Source organism: Pan troglodytes, chromosome 2 (assembly GCF_028858775.2).
Source record: "Pan troglodytes isolate AG18354 chromosome 2, NHGRI_mPanTro3-v2.0_pri, whole genome shotgun sequence".
Taxonomy (NCBI): domain Eukaryota; kingdom Metazoa; phylum Chordata; class Mammalia; order Primates; family Hominidae; genus Pan; species Pan troglodytes.
The window spans coordinates 134913550-134928508 of record NC_086015.1 but is presented as its reverse complement, the minus strand read 5'-3'; the positions used below and the strand labels follow the sequence as shown (position 1 = coordinate 134928508).

Sequence of the window (14959 nt, the reverse complement as noted above, 5' to 3'; positions counted from 1 at the left end):
AAATAAAATACATTTCAGTGGGGAAAAGAAGACATAACACTCCCTTAGAAAGAAAGTATAATGAAATACTTTTATTTTTCTATTTATTTTCTTTCTATGAAAGGAAATTAAAAAATATTAACTACAACAACTTTTCAAGACAGAGTCATTAAAATAATATATAAACAGAAACAAAAAGTTAAAAAGCTGGGGGACAAAGTTAAAGTGTAGTGTTTTTATTAATTTTTTCTTTGCTTGTTTGTTAGTTTGTCTGTTTCTTTATGTAATCAGTGTTGAGTTGTTGTCAGTTGAAAATAATGGGTTTTGGTACGTAGTCTTCAAAAGACACATCTCACATGCAAGGTCTCTTGACACATATAGGCTCAAAATAAAGGGATGGAGGAAAATTTACCAAGCAAAAGGAAAAAAAAAAAAAAAAGGCAGGGGTTGCAATCCTAGTTTCCAACAAAACAGACTTTAAACCAACAAAGATCAAAAAAGGCAAAGAAAGCCATTACATAATGGTAAAAGTTTTAATTCAGCAAGAAGAGCTAACTATCCTAAATATGTATGCACCCAACATAGGAGCACCCTGATTCATATAGCAAGTTTTTAGAGACCTTCAAAGAGATTTAGACTCCCACACAATAATAGTGGGAGACTTTAACACCCCACAGACAATATTAACAAATTATCAAGACAGAAAATTAACAAAGATATTCAGGACCTGAACTCAGCACTGGATCAAATGGACCTGATAGATATCTACAGAACTCTCCATGCAAAACAATAGAATATACATTCTTCTCACCACCACATGGCACTTACTCTAAAATTGATCACATAATCTCAAGCAAAATACTCCTCAGCAAATGAGAAAGTACTGAAATCATAAAAACAGCTTCTTGGACCACAGCACAATCAAATCAGAACTCAAGACTAAGAAATCCACTCAAAACCATACAATTACATAAAAATTGAATAACCTGTTCCTGAATGATTTTGGGGTAAATAATGAAATTAAGGCAGAAATCAAGGAGTTCTTTGAAACTAATGAGCACAAAGACACAACATACCACAATCTCTGGGACACAGTTAAAGCAGTATTAAGAGGGAAATTTATAGCACTAAAATGCCCAATCAAAAAGCTAGAAAGATCTCAAGTTAACAACCTAACATCACAACTGAAAGAACTTGAGAACCAAGACCAAACAAATCCCAAAGCTAGCAGAAGACAAGAAATAACCAAAATCAAAGCTGAACTGAAGGAGACAGATAGAGAGATGAAAAACCATTCAAAAGATTGATGAATCCAGGAGCAGGTTTTTTAAAATAATATTATAGTAGACCACTAGCTATACTAATAAAGAAGAAAAGAGAGAAGATTCAAATAAACACAATCAGAGATAATAAGAGGGATATTACCACTGACCCCACAGAACTACAAACAACCATCAGAGAATGTTATAAACACCGCTATGCACATAAACTAGGAAATCTAGAAGCAATGAATAAATTCCTGGACAGATACACTCTCTCAAGACAGAACTAGGAAGAAATAGAATCTCTGAACAGACCAATAACGAGTTTTGAAATAGAGGCAGTAATAAATAGCCTACCAACCAACCAAAGCCCAGGACCAGACAGATTCAAAGCTTAATTCTACCAGATACACAAAAAATAGTTGGTACCATTACTACTGAAACTATTTCAAAAAATTGAAAAGGAGAGACTCCTCCCTAACTCATTCTGTGGGGCCAGCAACATCCTGATAACAAAAGCTGCCACAGACACAACAACAAAAAAAGAAAACTTCAGGGCAATATCCTTGATGAACATTGATGCAAAAATCTTCAGCAAAATACTGGCAAACCAAATCCAGAGCAACACATCAAAAAGCTTATCCACCATGAGGCTTCATCCCCAGGATGCAAGGTTGGTTCAATGTAGGCAAATCAATAAATGTGATTCATCACATAAACAGAACAAAAGACAAAAACCACAAGATTACCTCAATAGATGCAGAAAAGGCTTTCAACAACATTTAACATTCCTTAATGTTAAAAACTCCCAATAAACTGGGTATTGAAGGAACATACCTCAAAATAATAAGAGCCATATATGACAAACCCACAGCCAACACCATACTGAATGGGAAAAAGCTGGAAGTATTCCCCTTGAAAACTGCCACAGAACAAAGATGCCCTCTCTCACCACTCCTATTCAACATAATATTGGAAGTTCTTGCCAGAGCAATCAGGCGAGAGAAAGAAATAAAGGGCATTCAAATAGGAAGAGAGGAAGTCTAACTATCCCTGTTTGCAGATGACATGATCCTATATCTAGAAAACCCCATCGTCTCAGCCCAAAAGCTTCTTAAGCTAATAAACAACTTCAGTAAAGTCTCAGAATACAAAATCAATGTGCAAAAATTGCTGGCATTCTTATACACCAACAACAGTCAAGCCAAGAGCCAAATCATGGATGAACTCCCATTCACAATTGCTACTAAAAAAAAAGAGTGACATGCCTAGAAATACAGCTAACAAGGAAACTGAAAGATCTACCAAGAGAACTACAAACCACTACTCAAAGAGATCAGAGATGACACAAAGAAATGGCAAATTATTCCATGCTCATGCATAGGAATAATCAATATCATTAAAATGGGAATATTCCCAAAGCAATTTATACATTCAATGCTATTCCTATTAATCTACCACTGACATTCTTCACAGAACTAGAAAAATCTATTTTAAAATTTATATGAAACCCAAAAAGAGCCTAAATAACCAAGGCAATCCAAAGCAAAAAGAACAAAGCTGGAGGCATCACGCTACCTGATTTCAAGCTATATTACAGGGCTACAGTCACCAAAACAGCATGGTACTGGTATAAGAACAGACACATAGACCAATGGAACAGAATAGAGAACTCAGAAATATGACCACCCACCTTCAACTATCTGATCTTCAACAAACCTGACAAAAACAAGCAATGGGGAAAGGACTCCCTATTCAATAAATTGTGCTGGGATAACTGGCTAGTCATATGCAGAAGATTGAAACTGGACCCCATCTTTACACCATAAAGAAAAATTAACTCAAGATGGATTAAAGACTCAAATGTAAAACCCAAAACTATAAAAACCCCGGAAGACAACCTAGGCAATACCATTTAGGACATAAGCATGGGCAAAGATTTCATAATAAAGATGCCAAAAGCAATTGCAACAAAAGCAAAAATTGACAAATGGGATCTAATTAAACTAAAGAGCTCCTATGCAGCAAAAGAAACTATCAACAGGTAAATAGACAACCTAGAGAATGGGAGAAAATTTTTGCAAACTATGCATCTGAATGAGGTCTAATATCCAGCATCTATAAGGAACTTAAACAAATTTACAAGAAAAAAAACTCATTAAAAAGTGGACAAAGGTACCCTGAAACTTAAAGTATAATAATAATAAATAAATAAATAAATAAGTGGGTAAAGAACATGAACAGACACCTCTTAAAAGAAGACATACATGTGGCCAACAATCATATGAAAAAAAGCTCAACATCATTGATCATTAGAGAAATGCAAATTAAAACCACAATGAGATACCATCTCACACCAGTCAGAATGGCTACTATAAAAAGTAAAAAAAAAAACAGATGCCGGAGAGGTAGTGGAGAAAAAGGAATGCTTTTACACTGTTGGTGGGAGTGTAAATTAGTTCAACCATCGTGGAAGACAGTGTGGTGATTCCTCAAAAACCTCAAGACAGAACTATCATTCAACCCAGTAATCTCATTACTGGATATATACCCAAAGGAATATAAGTCATTGTTATAAACATACATGCACACGTATGTTCACTGCAGCACTATTCACAATAACAAAAACATGGAATCAACCCAAATGCCCATCAATTATAGACTGGATAAAGAAAATGTGGTACATATACACCATGGAATACTATGCAGCCATAAAAAAGAATGAGATCATGTTTTTGCAAGGACATGGATGGAGCTAGGGGCCATTATTCTTAGTAAACTAATGCAGGAACAGAAGACCAAATACAGCATGTTCTCACTTATAAGTGGGAGCTAAATTATGAGAACACACGGACATATAGAGGGAAACAACACACACTGGGGCCTATCAGAGGGCAGAAGGTGGTAGGAGGGAGAGAAGTAGGAAAAATAACTATTGGATACTAGGCTTAATACCTGGGTGATGAAATAATCTATACAACCAACCCCCATTCAACGCATTTACCTATGTAACAAACCTGCACATCCTGCACATGTACCCCTGAAACTAGAAGTTAAAAATAAATAAATAAAATAATGGGCCAGCCTCAGTGGCTCACACCTGTAATCCCAGGACTTTGGGGGGCCAAAGCAGGCAGATCACTTGAGACCAGGAATTGGACACCAGCCTGGCCAACATGGTAAAACCCCATCTCTACTAAAAATACAAAAATTAGCCAGGCATTGTGGTGTTTGCCTGTAATCCCAGCTACTAGGAAGGAGGCTGAAGGAGCAGAATTGCTTGAACCTACGAGATGGAGGTTGCAGTGAGCTAAGGTTGTACCACTGCATTCCAGCCTGGACAACAGAATGAGACTCCATCTCAAATAATAATAATAATAATAATAATAATAATAATAATAGGTTATAACATAATATTTGCAAGCCTCATGGTAACCTCAAATTGAAAAAGAACAGATACACCCAAAAAAACTCAATAAATTAAAAAAAACATAAACCAGAGAAAAATTACCTTCACTATAAGGAACATAGGAAGGAAGGAAAGAAGAAGAAAGAAGAGAAGACCACAAAACAACCAGAAAACAAAAACCCTAATGGCAGGAGTAACCCCTTACCTATCGATAATAACATTGAATGTAATGGGACTAAACACTCCAATAAAAAGACATAGGATTGCCGAATGGATAAAAACAAGATCCAGTGATATTTAGACTACAAAAAATACACTTTACCTATAAAGAGACAGACTAAAAATAAAAGGATGGAAAAATATATCCCATGCAAATAGAAACCAAAAAAGAGAAGGAGTAACTATACTTACATCAGACAAAATAGATTTCAAGACAAAAACAATGAAAAGAGAAAAAAATTATATAATGATCAAGGGGTTAATTCAGCGAGAGAATATAGCAGTTGTAAATATATGTGCACCCAATACTGAAGCACTCAGATATATAAAGAAAATATTATCAGAGCTAAGGAGAGAGATAGACCTCAATACAATAATAGCTGGAGACTTCAACACCCCATTTTCAGCATTGGATAGATCATCCAGTCAGAAAATCAACAAAGAAACCTTGGACTTCATCTTCACCATAGGCCAAATGGACCTAATAGATATTTACAGAACATTTCAACTAATGACTGCAGAAGATGCATTCTTCTCTTCAGCACATGGACCATTCTCAAGGATAGACCATATATTTGATCACAAAACTACTCTTAAAATATTCAGAAAAATTGAAATAATATCAAGTATCATCTCTGATGACAATGGCATAAAACTAGAAATCAATAACAAGAGGGATTTTGGAAACTGTACAAATACATGGAAATCAAGCAATATGCTCCTGAATGACCTGTGGATCAATGAAGAAATTAAGAAGGAAATGTAAACATTTCTTAAAACAAATGAATATGAAAATAAAACATACCAAAACCTATGGAATATATGAAAACAGTACTTAAAAGAAAGTTGATAGCTACAAATGCCTGTATCAGACAAGTAGATAAGTTTCAAATAACCTGAAATGTATCTCAAAGAACCAGAAAAGGAAGAGCCAAAAAACTCCAAAATTAGTAGAAGAAACTAAATAATAATGATTAAATCAGAAATAAATGAAATTTAAATGAAGAAAATAATAAAAAATATCAATAAAACAAAAAGTTAGTTTTTTGAAAAGATAAAGAAAATTGATAAAACTTTAGCCAGATTAAGAAAAAAAAGACAGAATACCCAAATAAATAAAATTAAATCTGAAGACATTATAACAAATACTGCAGAAAATTAGTGGATCATTGAGGTTACTATGAGCAACTATATGCCAATAAATTGGAAAACCTGGAAGAAATGGATAAACTCTTACACCCATACAATCTACCAAGATTGAACCATAAAGAAAGCCAAAACTTGAACAGATCAATATCAAATAACAAGATCAGAGTCATGATAAAATGTCTCCTGGCAAAGAAAAGCCTGGAAACTGATGGCTTCACTGCTGAATTCTACCAAACATATTGGTAGAATTTAAAAAAGAACTAATACCAATCCTACCTGAACTATTTTAAAAAAGGAGGAAGGAATACTTCCAAACTCATTCTATGAGGCCAGTATTGCCCTGATATCAAAACCATACAAAGATACATCAAAAAAAGAAAACTACAGGCCAATATCCCTGATGAACATTGATACAAAAATCCTCATTGAAATCCTAGCAAACGGAATTCAACAACACATGAAAATGATCATGCATCATGACCAAGAGGGATTTATCCCAGGGATGCAAGGATGGTTTAACATATGCAAATCAATCAATGTGATACGTCATACCAACAGAATGAAGGACAAAAATCATATGCTCATTTCAATTAATACTGAAGAAGCATTTGATACAATTCAACATCCCTTCATGATTTAAAAAATGCAAAAAACTGAGTATAGAAGGAACATACGTCAACACAACAAAAGCCATATACAACAGCCCACAGCTAGTATCATGCTGAATTGGGAAAAAGTGAAAGCCTTTCCTCTAAGATCTGGAAAAAGACAAGGATGCCCACTTTCATCACTGTTATTCAACATGGAAATGGAAGTCCTAGCTAGAGCAATCATAGAAGAGAAAGAAATAAAGGGCATTCAAATTGAAAAGGAAGAAGTCAATTTATACTTGTTTGCAGATGATATAATCTTATATTTGGAAAAACCTAAAGACTCTACCAGAAAACTGTTAAAACTAATAAACTCAGCAAAGTTGCAGATACAAAATCAACATAAAAAATCAGTGGCATTTCTATATTCCAGCAGCAATCTGAAAAAGAAATCATGAAAATAATCCCATTTATAATAGCTACAAATAAAAGGAATTCACTTAACCAAAAAAGTGAAAGATCTCTACAATGAAAACAGTAAAATATTGAAGAAAGAAACTGAAGAGGACACAATACAATGGAAAAATATTCCATGTTCAGGGATTAGAAAAATTAATATTAAAATGTGCATACTACCCAAAGCAATCTACAGATTCAATGCAATCTTTATCAAAATACCAATGACATTCTTCACAGAACTAGAAAACACAATCCTAAAATTTATATGAAACTATGAAAGACCCAGAATAGCCAAAGCTATCCTAAGCAAAAAGAACAAAACTGGAGGAATCACATTACCTGACTTCAATTTATACTACAAAGTGACAGTAAACAGCATGGTACTGGCATAAAAGCAGACACATAAACCCATGGAACAGAATAGAGAACCCAGAAACAAATTCATACACATGCATTGAGTTCATTTTTGACAAAGGTGCCAAGAACAGACATTATGGAAAGGATAGTCTCTTGAATAAATGGTGCTGGGAAAACTGGATATCGATATGTGGAAGAATGAAACTAGACCCCCATCTCTTACCATATACAAAAATCAAAATGGATTAAAGACATAAATTTAAGACTTCGAACTGTGAAAATATTAAGAACATTAGGGAAACTCTCTAAGTCATTGGACTGGGTAAAGATTTCTTGAATAATACCCCACAAGCACAAGCAACCAAGCAAAAATGGACAAAGGGGATCACATCAAGTTAAAAAAAAATTCTGCACTGCAGAGGAAGCAATCAAAAAAGTGAAGAGAAAACCCACAGAATGAGAGAAAATGTTTGCCAACTATCCATCTGACAGGGGGTTAATAACCAAAAGATATAAGGAGCTCAAACAACTCTATGAGAAAAAAAATCTAATAATTCAATTTGGAAACGGGCAAAAGATATGAATAAACATTTCTCAAAAGAAGACGTACAGATGGCATATAGATATGTGAAAAGGTGCTCAACATCACTGATCATCAGAGATATGCAAAACAAAACTGCAATGAGATAGCACTCACCTCAGTTAATATTGACTTTTTTGGATAAATTCAAAAGGCCATAATAAATACTGGCAAGGATGCGGAGAAAAGGGAACTGTCATATACTGTTGGTGGAAATGTAAATTAGTATAATCATTGTGGAGAACAGTTTGGAGGTTCCTCAAAAAATTAAAAATAGAACAACCATATGACCCAGCAATCACACTGCTAGGTATATACCCAAAAGAAAGGAAATTAGTATATACAGGAGATATCTGCCCTCCCATATTTATTGCAGCACTATTCATAATAGCTAAGATTTGGAAGCAACCTACAAGTCTATCAATAGATGAATGAATAAAGAAAATGTGGCACATATACACAGTGGAGTACTATTCTGTACTCTAAAAAGTACAAATAAAATTCTGTCATTTGTGACAACATGGATAAAACTGGAGGTCTTTATATTAAGTAAAATAAGCTAAGTACAGAATGACAAACTTCACATGTTCTCACTTATTTGTGGGAGCTAAATATTAAATATTAAAACAACTGAACTCATGGAGATAGAAAATACAATGATGGACAGCAGAGGCTGCGAAGGGTAGTAGGGGAGGAGGGAAGTAATAATGGTTAATGAGTACAAAATATCTAGTTAGAATGAATAAGATCTAGTATTTGACAGAACAATATGGTGACTATAGTCAACAATAATTTATTACATATTTTATAATAACCAAAACAGTATAAGTGGAATGTTTCTAACATAAAGGATAAATTCTTGAGGTAACAGCCCCAAAAATAAAAAATTGAAAGGATGACTATTGCTGTACTTTTCTTCCAGAACCTCCTCTCCTCTGCTCCTGAGAGCATTCTTCTCATTGATATTGGTAAATTCTCCTGTTCCCAAGAATTTCTATAATATCCCCCTTTACTCTAATGGGGAGGTGCTCCTAGAGTTTCACAAGGAACATGATGGCAAGGTTTTCCAATGAGTGAAGCAACATGACATTGATTTCTCTTGCTTTCTCAGTAGATACAAAATAAATACCAGGCAAAACTGTTCACTTGTGGGTAGCCTGCACGTACACACACACACATACACACACACGTGTACACTCATACATACACACACATAAAGATTTTAACTTCAGAGGAAATTTCTAGTTGCTATTGAGTTTTTCAAAACTGTTGCATGAGACATCTTCACTTTTTAGCATTTTCATATAAAGTTGGGAAATTTATTTTAACCCAAACAATTTTTTACCTAATGCTCCTTCTTGCTATCATTTTAATCATCCTAAGAGTACTAGAACACATGACAAAGTCACACAGAAACATTATTTCTCCACTTCAATGCATTAGAAGAAATTTAACAATGAGTCTAGGATCTAGTTATATTAAGGAATCCCGTGGAAGAGGGAATCACTTATAAAATAATTATGTTATTTGGATAGATAATTAATTAAAAAACAAATTCTAGGTCGGGTGCTGTGGCTCACGCTTGTAATCCCAGCACTCTAGGAGGCCGAGGTGGGCGGATCACCCGAGGTCAGTAGTTCAAGACCAGCCTGACCAACATGGAGAAACCCTGTCTCTACTAAAAATACAAAATTAGCTGGGTGTGGTGGCACATGCCTGTAATCCCAGCCACTTGGGAGGCTGATGCAGGAGAGGTTGTAGTGAGCCAAGATTGCACCATTGCACTACAGCCTGGGCAACAAAAGCAAAAATCCATCTCAAAAAAAAAAAAAAAAAATTCCAAGATTTCCACTAACTAAAGACTTCCTAAGTAGAAAAATCAATATGACAGAATTCCATTTAACTTTATTTGTATATCCCCTAGAGCAGTGGTTCTGAAACTCTGTGCCTCAGAATCACCCAGGAGACCCACCTCCAGAGTGTCTGTCAGTAGTTCTGGGTGGGGACTAGAAATTTGTGTTTTTAAGAAGTTTCCAGGTGATACAGCTCCTGCTGGTCCAGGAACCACACTTTGGGAATCCCTGCCCTCAAGTACACAGTACAATGCTAGGCACAGAGCAGCTACTCATACATTCTGAACCAAATTGAATTATTTGAACCATAGTTATGGCAAGATAAGATTTGACTCATATAGATTCTTAGGCCAGGATTAGCCAAGTTTGTGATTAGTAAAGTGGTTTTAAAAGGGTTTCCCTATGTTATAGATATAGTTTATAATCTTAAGATCTGCCTTGTCACGCCTTTCCAGGATATTCTAATTGAGTTGGTGATAAGCTAGTATAAGTATGGTCCTGGGATTTTTCTTCTAGAAACTTTTCTTCTGACTTGCAATCTGATGTGACTCAAGGTCACAGATTACCAGACCATCCAATTATTTAGCAGCAGAGTTGTCTTGCTATACCCTTCACCCCAGTAAGAGTCTTTACCTTTGCTGACCCCAAGAGAAGAGAATTTATACCGTAAGACTGACAATCCTACAGAACTGAGAATTCTCTATCAATGGGCAAAGGCAGCCCTATCCTTAATTTCAACTCCTTTTGATATAGAAGGGATCATTCTCAGCATCCACATGCTGGAAAATATTATTGGCATTATTCATGAAACAACAGACAGGACAGTGACCACAGGAGTTCTGTGCATAATGACCTGCTTAGTGGGTACCCTTAAAAGATTTACTACATCAAGTTTTTATTAAGGCACCTCTTCCAGGCTATTGTTCTTTTCATAAGCATCACAATGGTTTCTCAAGCAGTTTTAATGTGGAAATGTGAAAATGTCAAGCATTTCTCCCCCACTCACCACTCCTCTCTTTCTTTTCCCAGGTTGTGATGAATAACTTAAGCCCAGCCTGGAAATCATTCAAAGTATCTGTAAATTCTCTATGCAGCGGAGACCCAGACCGCCGGCTAAAGGTCAGAAATCTGTGTCCAAGAAATGTGATTTTTTTTAAAAAGTATTTAATCTTCCTATTTCTTTTCAAAATAATATTGACAAACCCCAAATTTTCTTTACACTGTACCCAACCCTCTCATCTTTTAGCATCTTGATGGAAGAAACAAGGGCTATTTCTTCTTCTAGAGCCATTGAAGCTTATGTGAAAGCCCAAAATCAATTCCAATTATGTTATATCAACAGGCAAAACCCATGTCTTCTGAAAGACAAAACCATGGCAATAAATTCAGGTTATAAATGAGAGTTATTAAAATGAAAATAGTGTCATATCAATTATCTACTGTTATATAACAGAATAATGCAAAATTTAGTAGCTTAGAACTAGAAGCATTTATTTAGCTTATGATTCTGAGTACTGACAAGCTGGGATGAACTAATCTAGGTGATTCTTCTGTTGATCTTGCCTGGACTTTCTCAGGCATTTGTGGTCAGCTACCCAAGAGGAGGGTGGTTCTGCTTCTGGAGGTTGGCTGGCTGTGGTCTGGAATGAGAGGAGGGGTGGGGCCATATGGCTCTCATCATCCCCAGGCCAGCTTGGACTAACACACACAGTGAACTTAGGGTTCTAAGAATGCAAGAACAGAGCCCCATAAGACCTCTTTAGGGCCTAGGCTCAGAACTCACACAGGTCACTTCCTCCACAGTCTAGGTCAAAGCAAGTCACATGGTCATTACAGATTTAAAAGGTAAGGAGATAGACTACATCTCTTGGTGGAAGAAGCTCCAAAGTATCGTGGCCACTTTTTCAATCTATCACGAAGGCTTTCTGAGCACCTTGGGAATGTAAAAGTTGGAAGAAAATATGCATTCAAAGTCACCAAAGGAAGACAGTAGGCTGAACGCCAGAAGCAGATTTCAGGAGATGTTTTTATAGGCCATGCTCTGGCCTTTCCTCTACCTTGAAAGTCTAGACGTTCCTTGTTGTCAATGGCCCGGAGGTGATTCAACCAATTAAGGATAACTAAGCAAATTTACTGGAGACTGGTGCCTATAAACTAAAAGGCCAATTGATTAATGTTCAGTGAAAAACACAACCATCAAGCAGTAATATCAGCTTCACCAGGGCATTTTCTTGTGGGCAAACCACAGAGAAGACAATCATCAGAAGGTTGCTGTTATTGCCTGAAATCAGAACTGGGTAACTGAGACAGTTAATGGCTTCAGACTCTGAAAACCAGGAGTGCCCACCTCTACTGCCCATCAGGCAGACTAAACATTCATGTTGACTTCTCAGGACAACTAATCCCGTGGAAAGTGTTAGCTGGGTAGCTGGACACTGATGATGTTTGCCTTAGTCGTTTTACATTTTCCTCACTACTTTTGCCCCACAAACCTTCTGACAGATACAATTTTTTGGTTCATTGATATGATCTGTCAGGTTAGAATCCCATCTGATTGGTTAATCCCAAGCTCTTTAAGGTTGCTTTATATGTCTTTGCTTAAATCCATTCTGTATGAGCTTTGCAGTTGAACTCTTAGCAGACATGTTCACTTCCATGTTCTTGAGGAGCAACTCAGAGTTGCACCTGGTATCTCTGTAAGAACTGAGATATTTCAAGCCTCAACCCCACTGGAAACCTTCAAGCCAAAATCAGGATTCCTGGCTATTTGGTCCTTCATGTGGAAGCTCCTATGCAGAATGGCCAAGAGCTGTGACTTCAGGCATAGGATGGCAATTATCACTTACACGTTGAGTAGCACCCTCCTATTCCCAGGGAGGTAAATGACCCTCTTTGGCCAGAAATAAAATAATACCTCCTTTAGCCATATATCTACTTTTTATGAGGAGTCATTAAACTTTTTATGAGGAGGATAAAAGGAGAGGGTCATCTGTAATTGAATAAATAAAAATGCAGAAAAGGAACACTTTGTGGCTTTCTGAGTGCTCTGCTGCCTGTAGAGAAATAAGTAGGAGGTAAGGAAATAGATGATTGATTGATAGATGATAGAGGAGAGAAAGAAAGAATGTGAGAAGGAAGAATACAGGAAAAGAAGGAAAAAAAGAAGAAAGGAAAGAAAAAGGAAGGAAGGGAGGGGGGAGAGAAGGATCAGGGTTTCTCCACACATGCACTATTGACGTTTGGATTTTCCTGTGGGGAGCTGTCCTGTGCCTGTGGGATCCTTAACAGCAACCCTAGCTACTAGATGCCAGTAGTATTTCACCCCCGTCACATACACACTCACACACCCTGCTGCCTGTGTCAGTCTGAAAATCAAAAGTGTATTCAGACATTGCCAAATGTTCTCTAGAGTGTAAAATCACTGCCAGTTAAGAACCACTGGTATAGTACATCAAACTTATTATACATTAGAGTCACCTGGGAGCCTTGTTAAACTCCTCAAGAACCTATGAAAATGTTTTAATTTCTTTCAAAATCAGAAGAAGAGAATGAACACGTAAGATTAACTAAAATATTCTAATTTTTTTTTCTTGCATCAGAAAGCAACGAACTTTTTAGGGTCCATGAAAATCTGTTGTGTTAAAGGGGGCCCATGAAGGCAAAAGTGCCAGTGAAAGTCACACTGTGTTCCTATCCCAAACATCTTGTCATCTCATCAGAAAATACTTCAGTATGTATTGCTAACATTGCTAACAGATAATAAATCTTTCCATTAATAAAACTATAAAACATTATTCTTAAGAATGCTAACTATACTTCCTTAATGCCACCAAATATTCTGCCATTGTTTATGTTTGCCAGAGTCTCTCGTTTATTAAACAATTATTTCTATTTGTTTAAGATTTAAACAAGGTCTAAGCACTGTATTTGACTGAGATGTCTCTGAAGCCTCCTTTAATCAGTTCGTTCTCGCTCCCCTTTTTTTTTTCCCCCTGTAATTTACTTAGTGAAGAAACCTGGCTGGTTTGTCCCATAGCATTTCTCACATTCTGTGTTTCCTATAAATGCATATTTAGAACTTGATCAGATTTCAGGGTCTGTTTTCTGGCAAGAATGCCCCAGTATTATTAAGAATTTATGGATTTTTTAAATATATTTCAGTGTTTCCATCTATTTCAGTTATTATAATTCCTTTGAAATCTTAAGTTGTCCCATATTTGGCCAATAAAATCTTCTTCAAGTTGGCTCTTGAATTCTTTTGATATAAACTTAGTAACGTCCTTGCTTAATAACGTCCTTGCTTTCTGGAATGAATTCTTGACCTAAATCAATTTTGAAATTTTACAATTCTTTTTCTTCATTACATATATATTTCTATGGATGCAGAGCCATATTTTAATGTCTCTCAAAATCATTCCTCTCCATAGTATTTAAGGTCTCTGTGGACCTATAGCCCATGGAACAGTCAGGTTCATTTGTTTCATTTTGTTTTCAATTTTTAGATATTTTTTCAAATTTAATTTTGCCTTATAATTATATTAAATGTTTACATGGTTCCAAAGTCAAAACTGCAAAACAGGGCATATTCAGAAAAGATTAACTTCCATTCCTGTCTCTTCTACCTTTTACCTTCATTTTGTAGCATATTTTGTATGCTACGTTTTGTAGCATATTTTAATACCTGGTACAGCTAGCCATACCCACTTCCGTATTCCTTGCCTTCTTAAGGGTTTTCCTGGATATTTTACCTGTTTTTTTCATTGAGCTTTATAAACAACTTATCTAATACCAGAAAAAAACCCAAAACTTGATAATATTTTATTGAGATTGCATTTAACTTGTGAATTAGGCAGAATTTTCTCTTTATAATATTGAATCTTCCTATCCTAGAATATGGCATGTCTTTTCATTCATTCAAGTCTCCTTTTGTGTTTTGCAGGAGTGCTTAATATTTTTTCTCTTATTTTCTATGTACCTCTTAGAACCTCTATTGTTTGCATAAATGAAGGTCATCGAATTTTTTCTTTAATATTTGTTCTCTTATTGTTTATAGTGATTTTCCCATTAACTTTCTTTTTCTCTTTTCTTTCTGTTTTTTGTTT

General features: G+C 35.7%; 1 protein-coding gene across 6 annotated transcripts in view; it reads left to right on the top strand.

Moving 5' to 3' along the window:
* The window catches only part of CPNE4 (copine 4), a 752097-nt gene that overhangs the window by 607354 nt on the left and 129784 nt on the right, over positions 1–14959 (top strand). For all 6 annotated transcript variants that reach the window (XM_054681026.2, XM_054681027.2, XM_054681028.2 and 3 more), the window contains one exon: positions 10887–10976. In XM_054681026.2, the coding sequence (XP_054537001.1) occupies positions 10887–10976 (90 nt within the window). The remainder of the gene's footprint in view (positions 1–10886; positions 10977–14959) is intronic.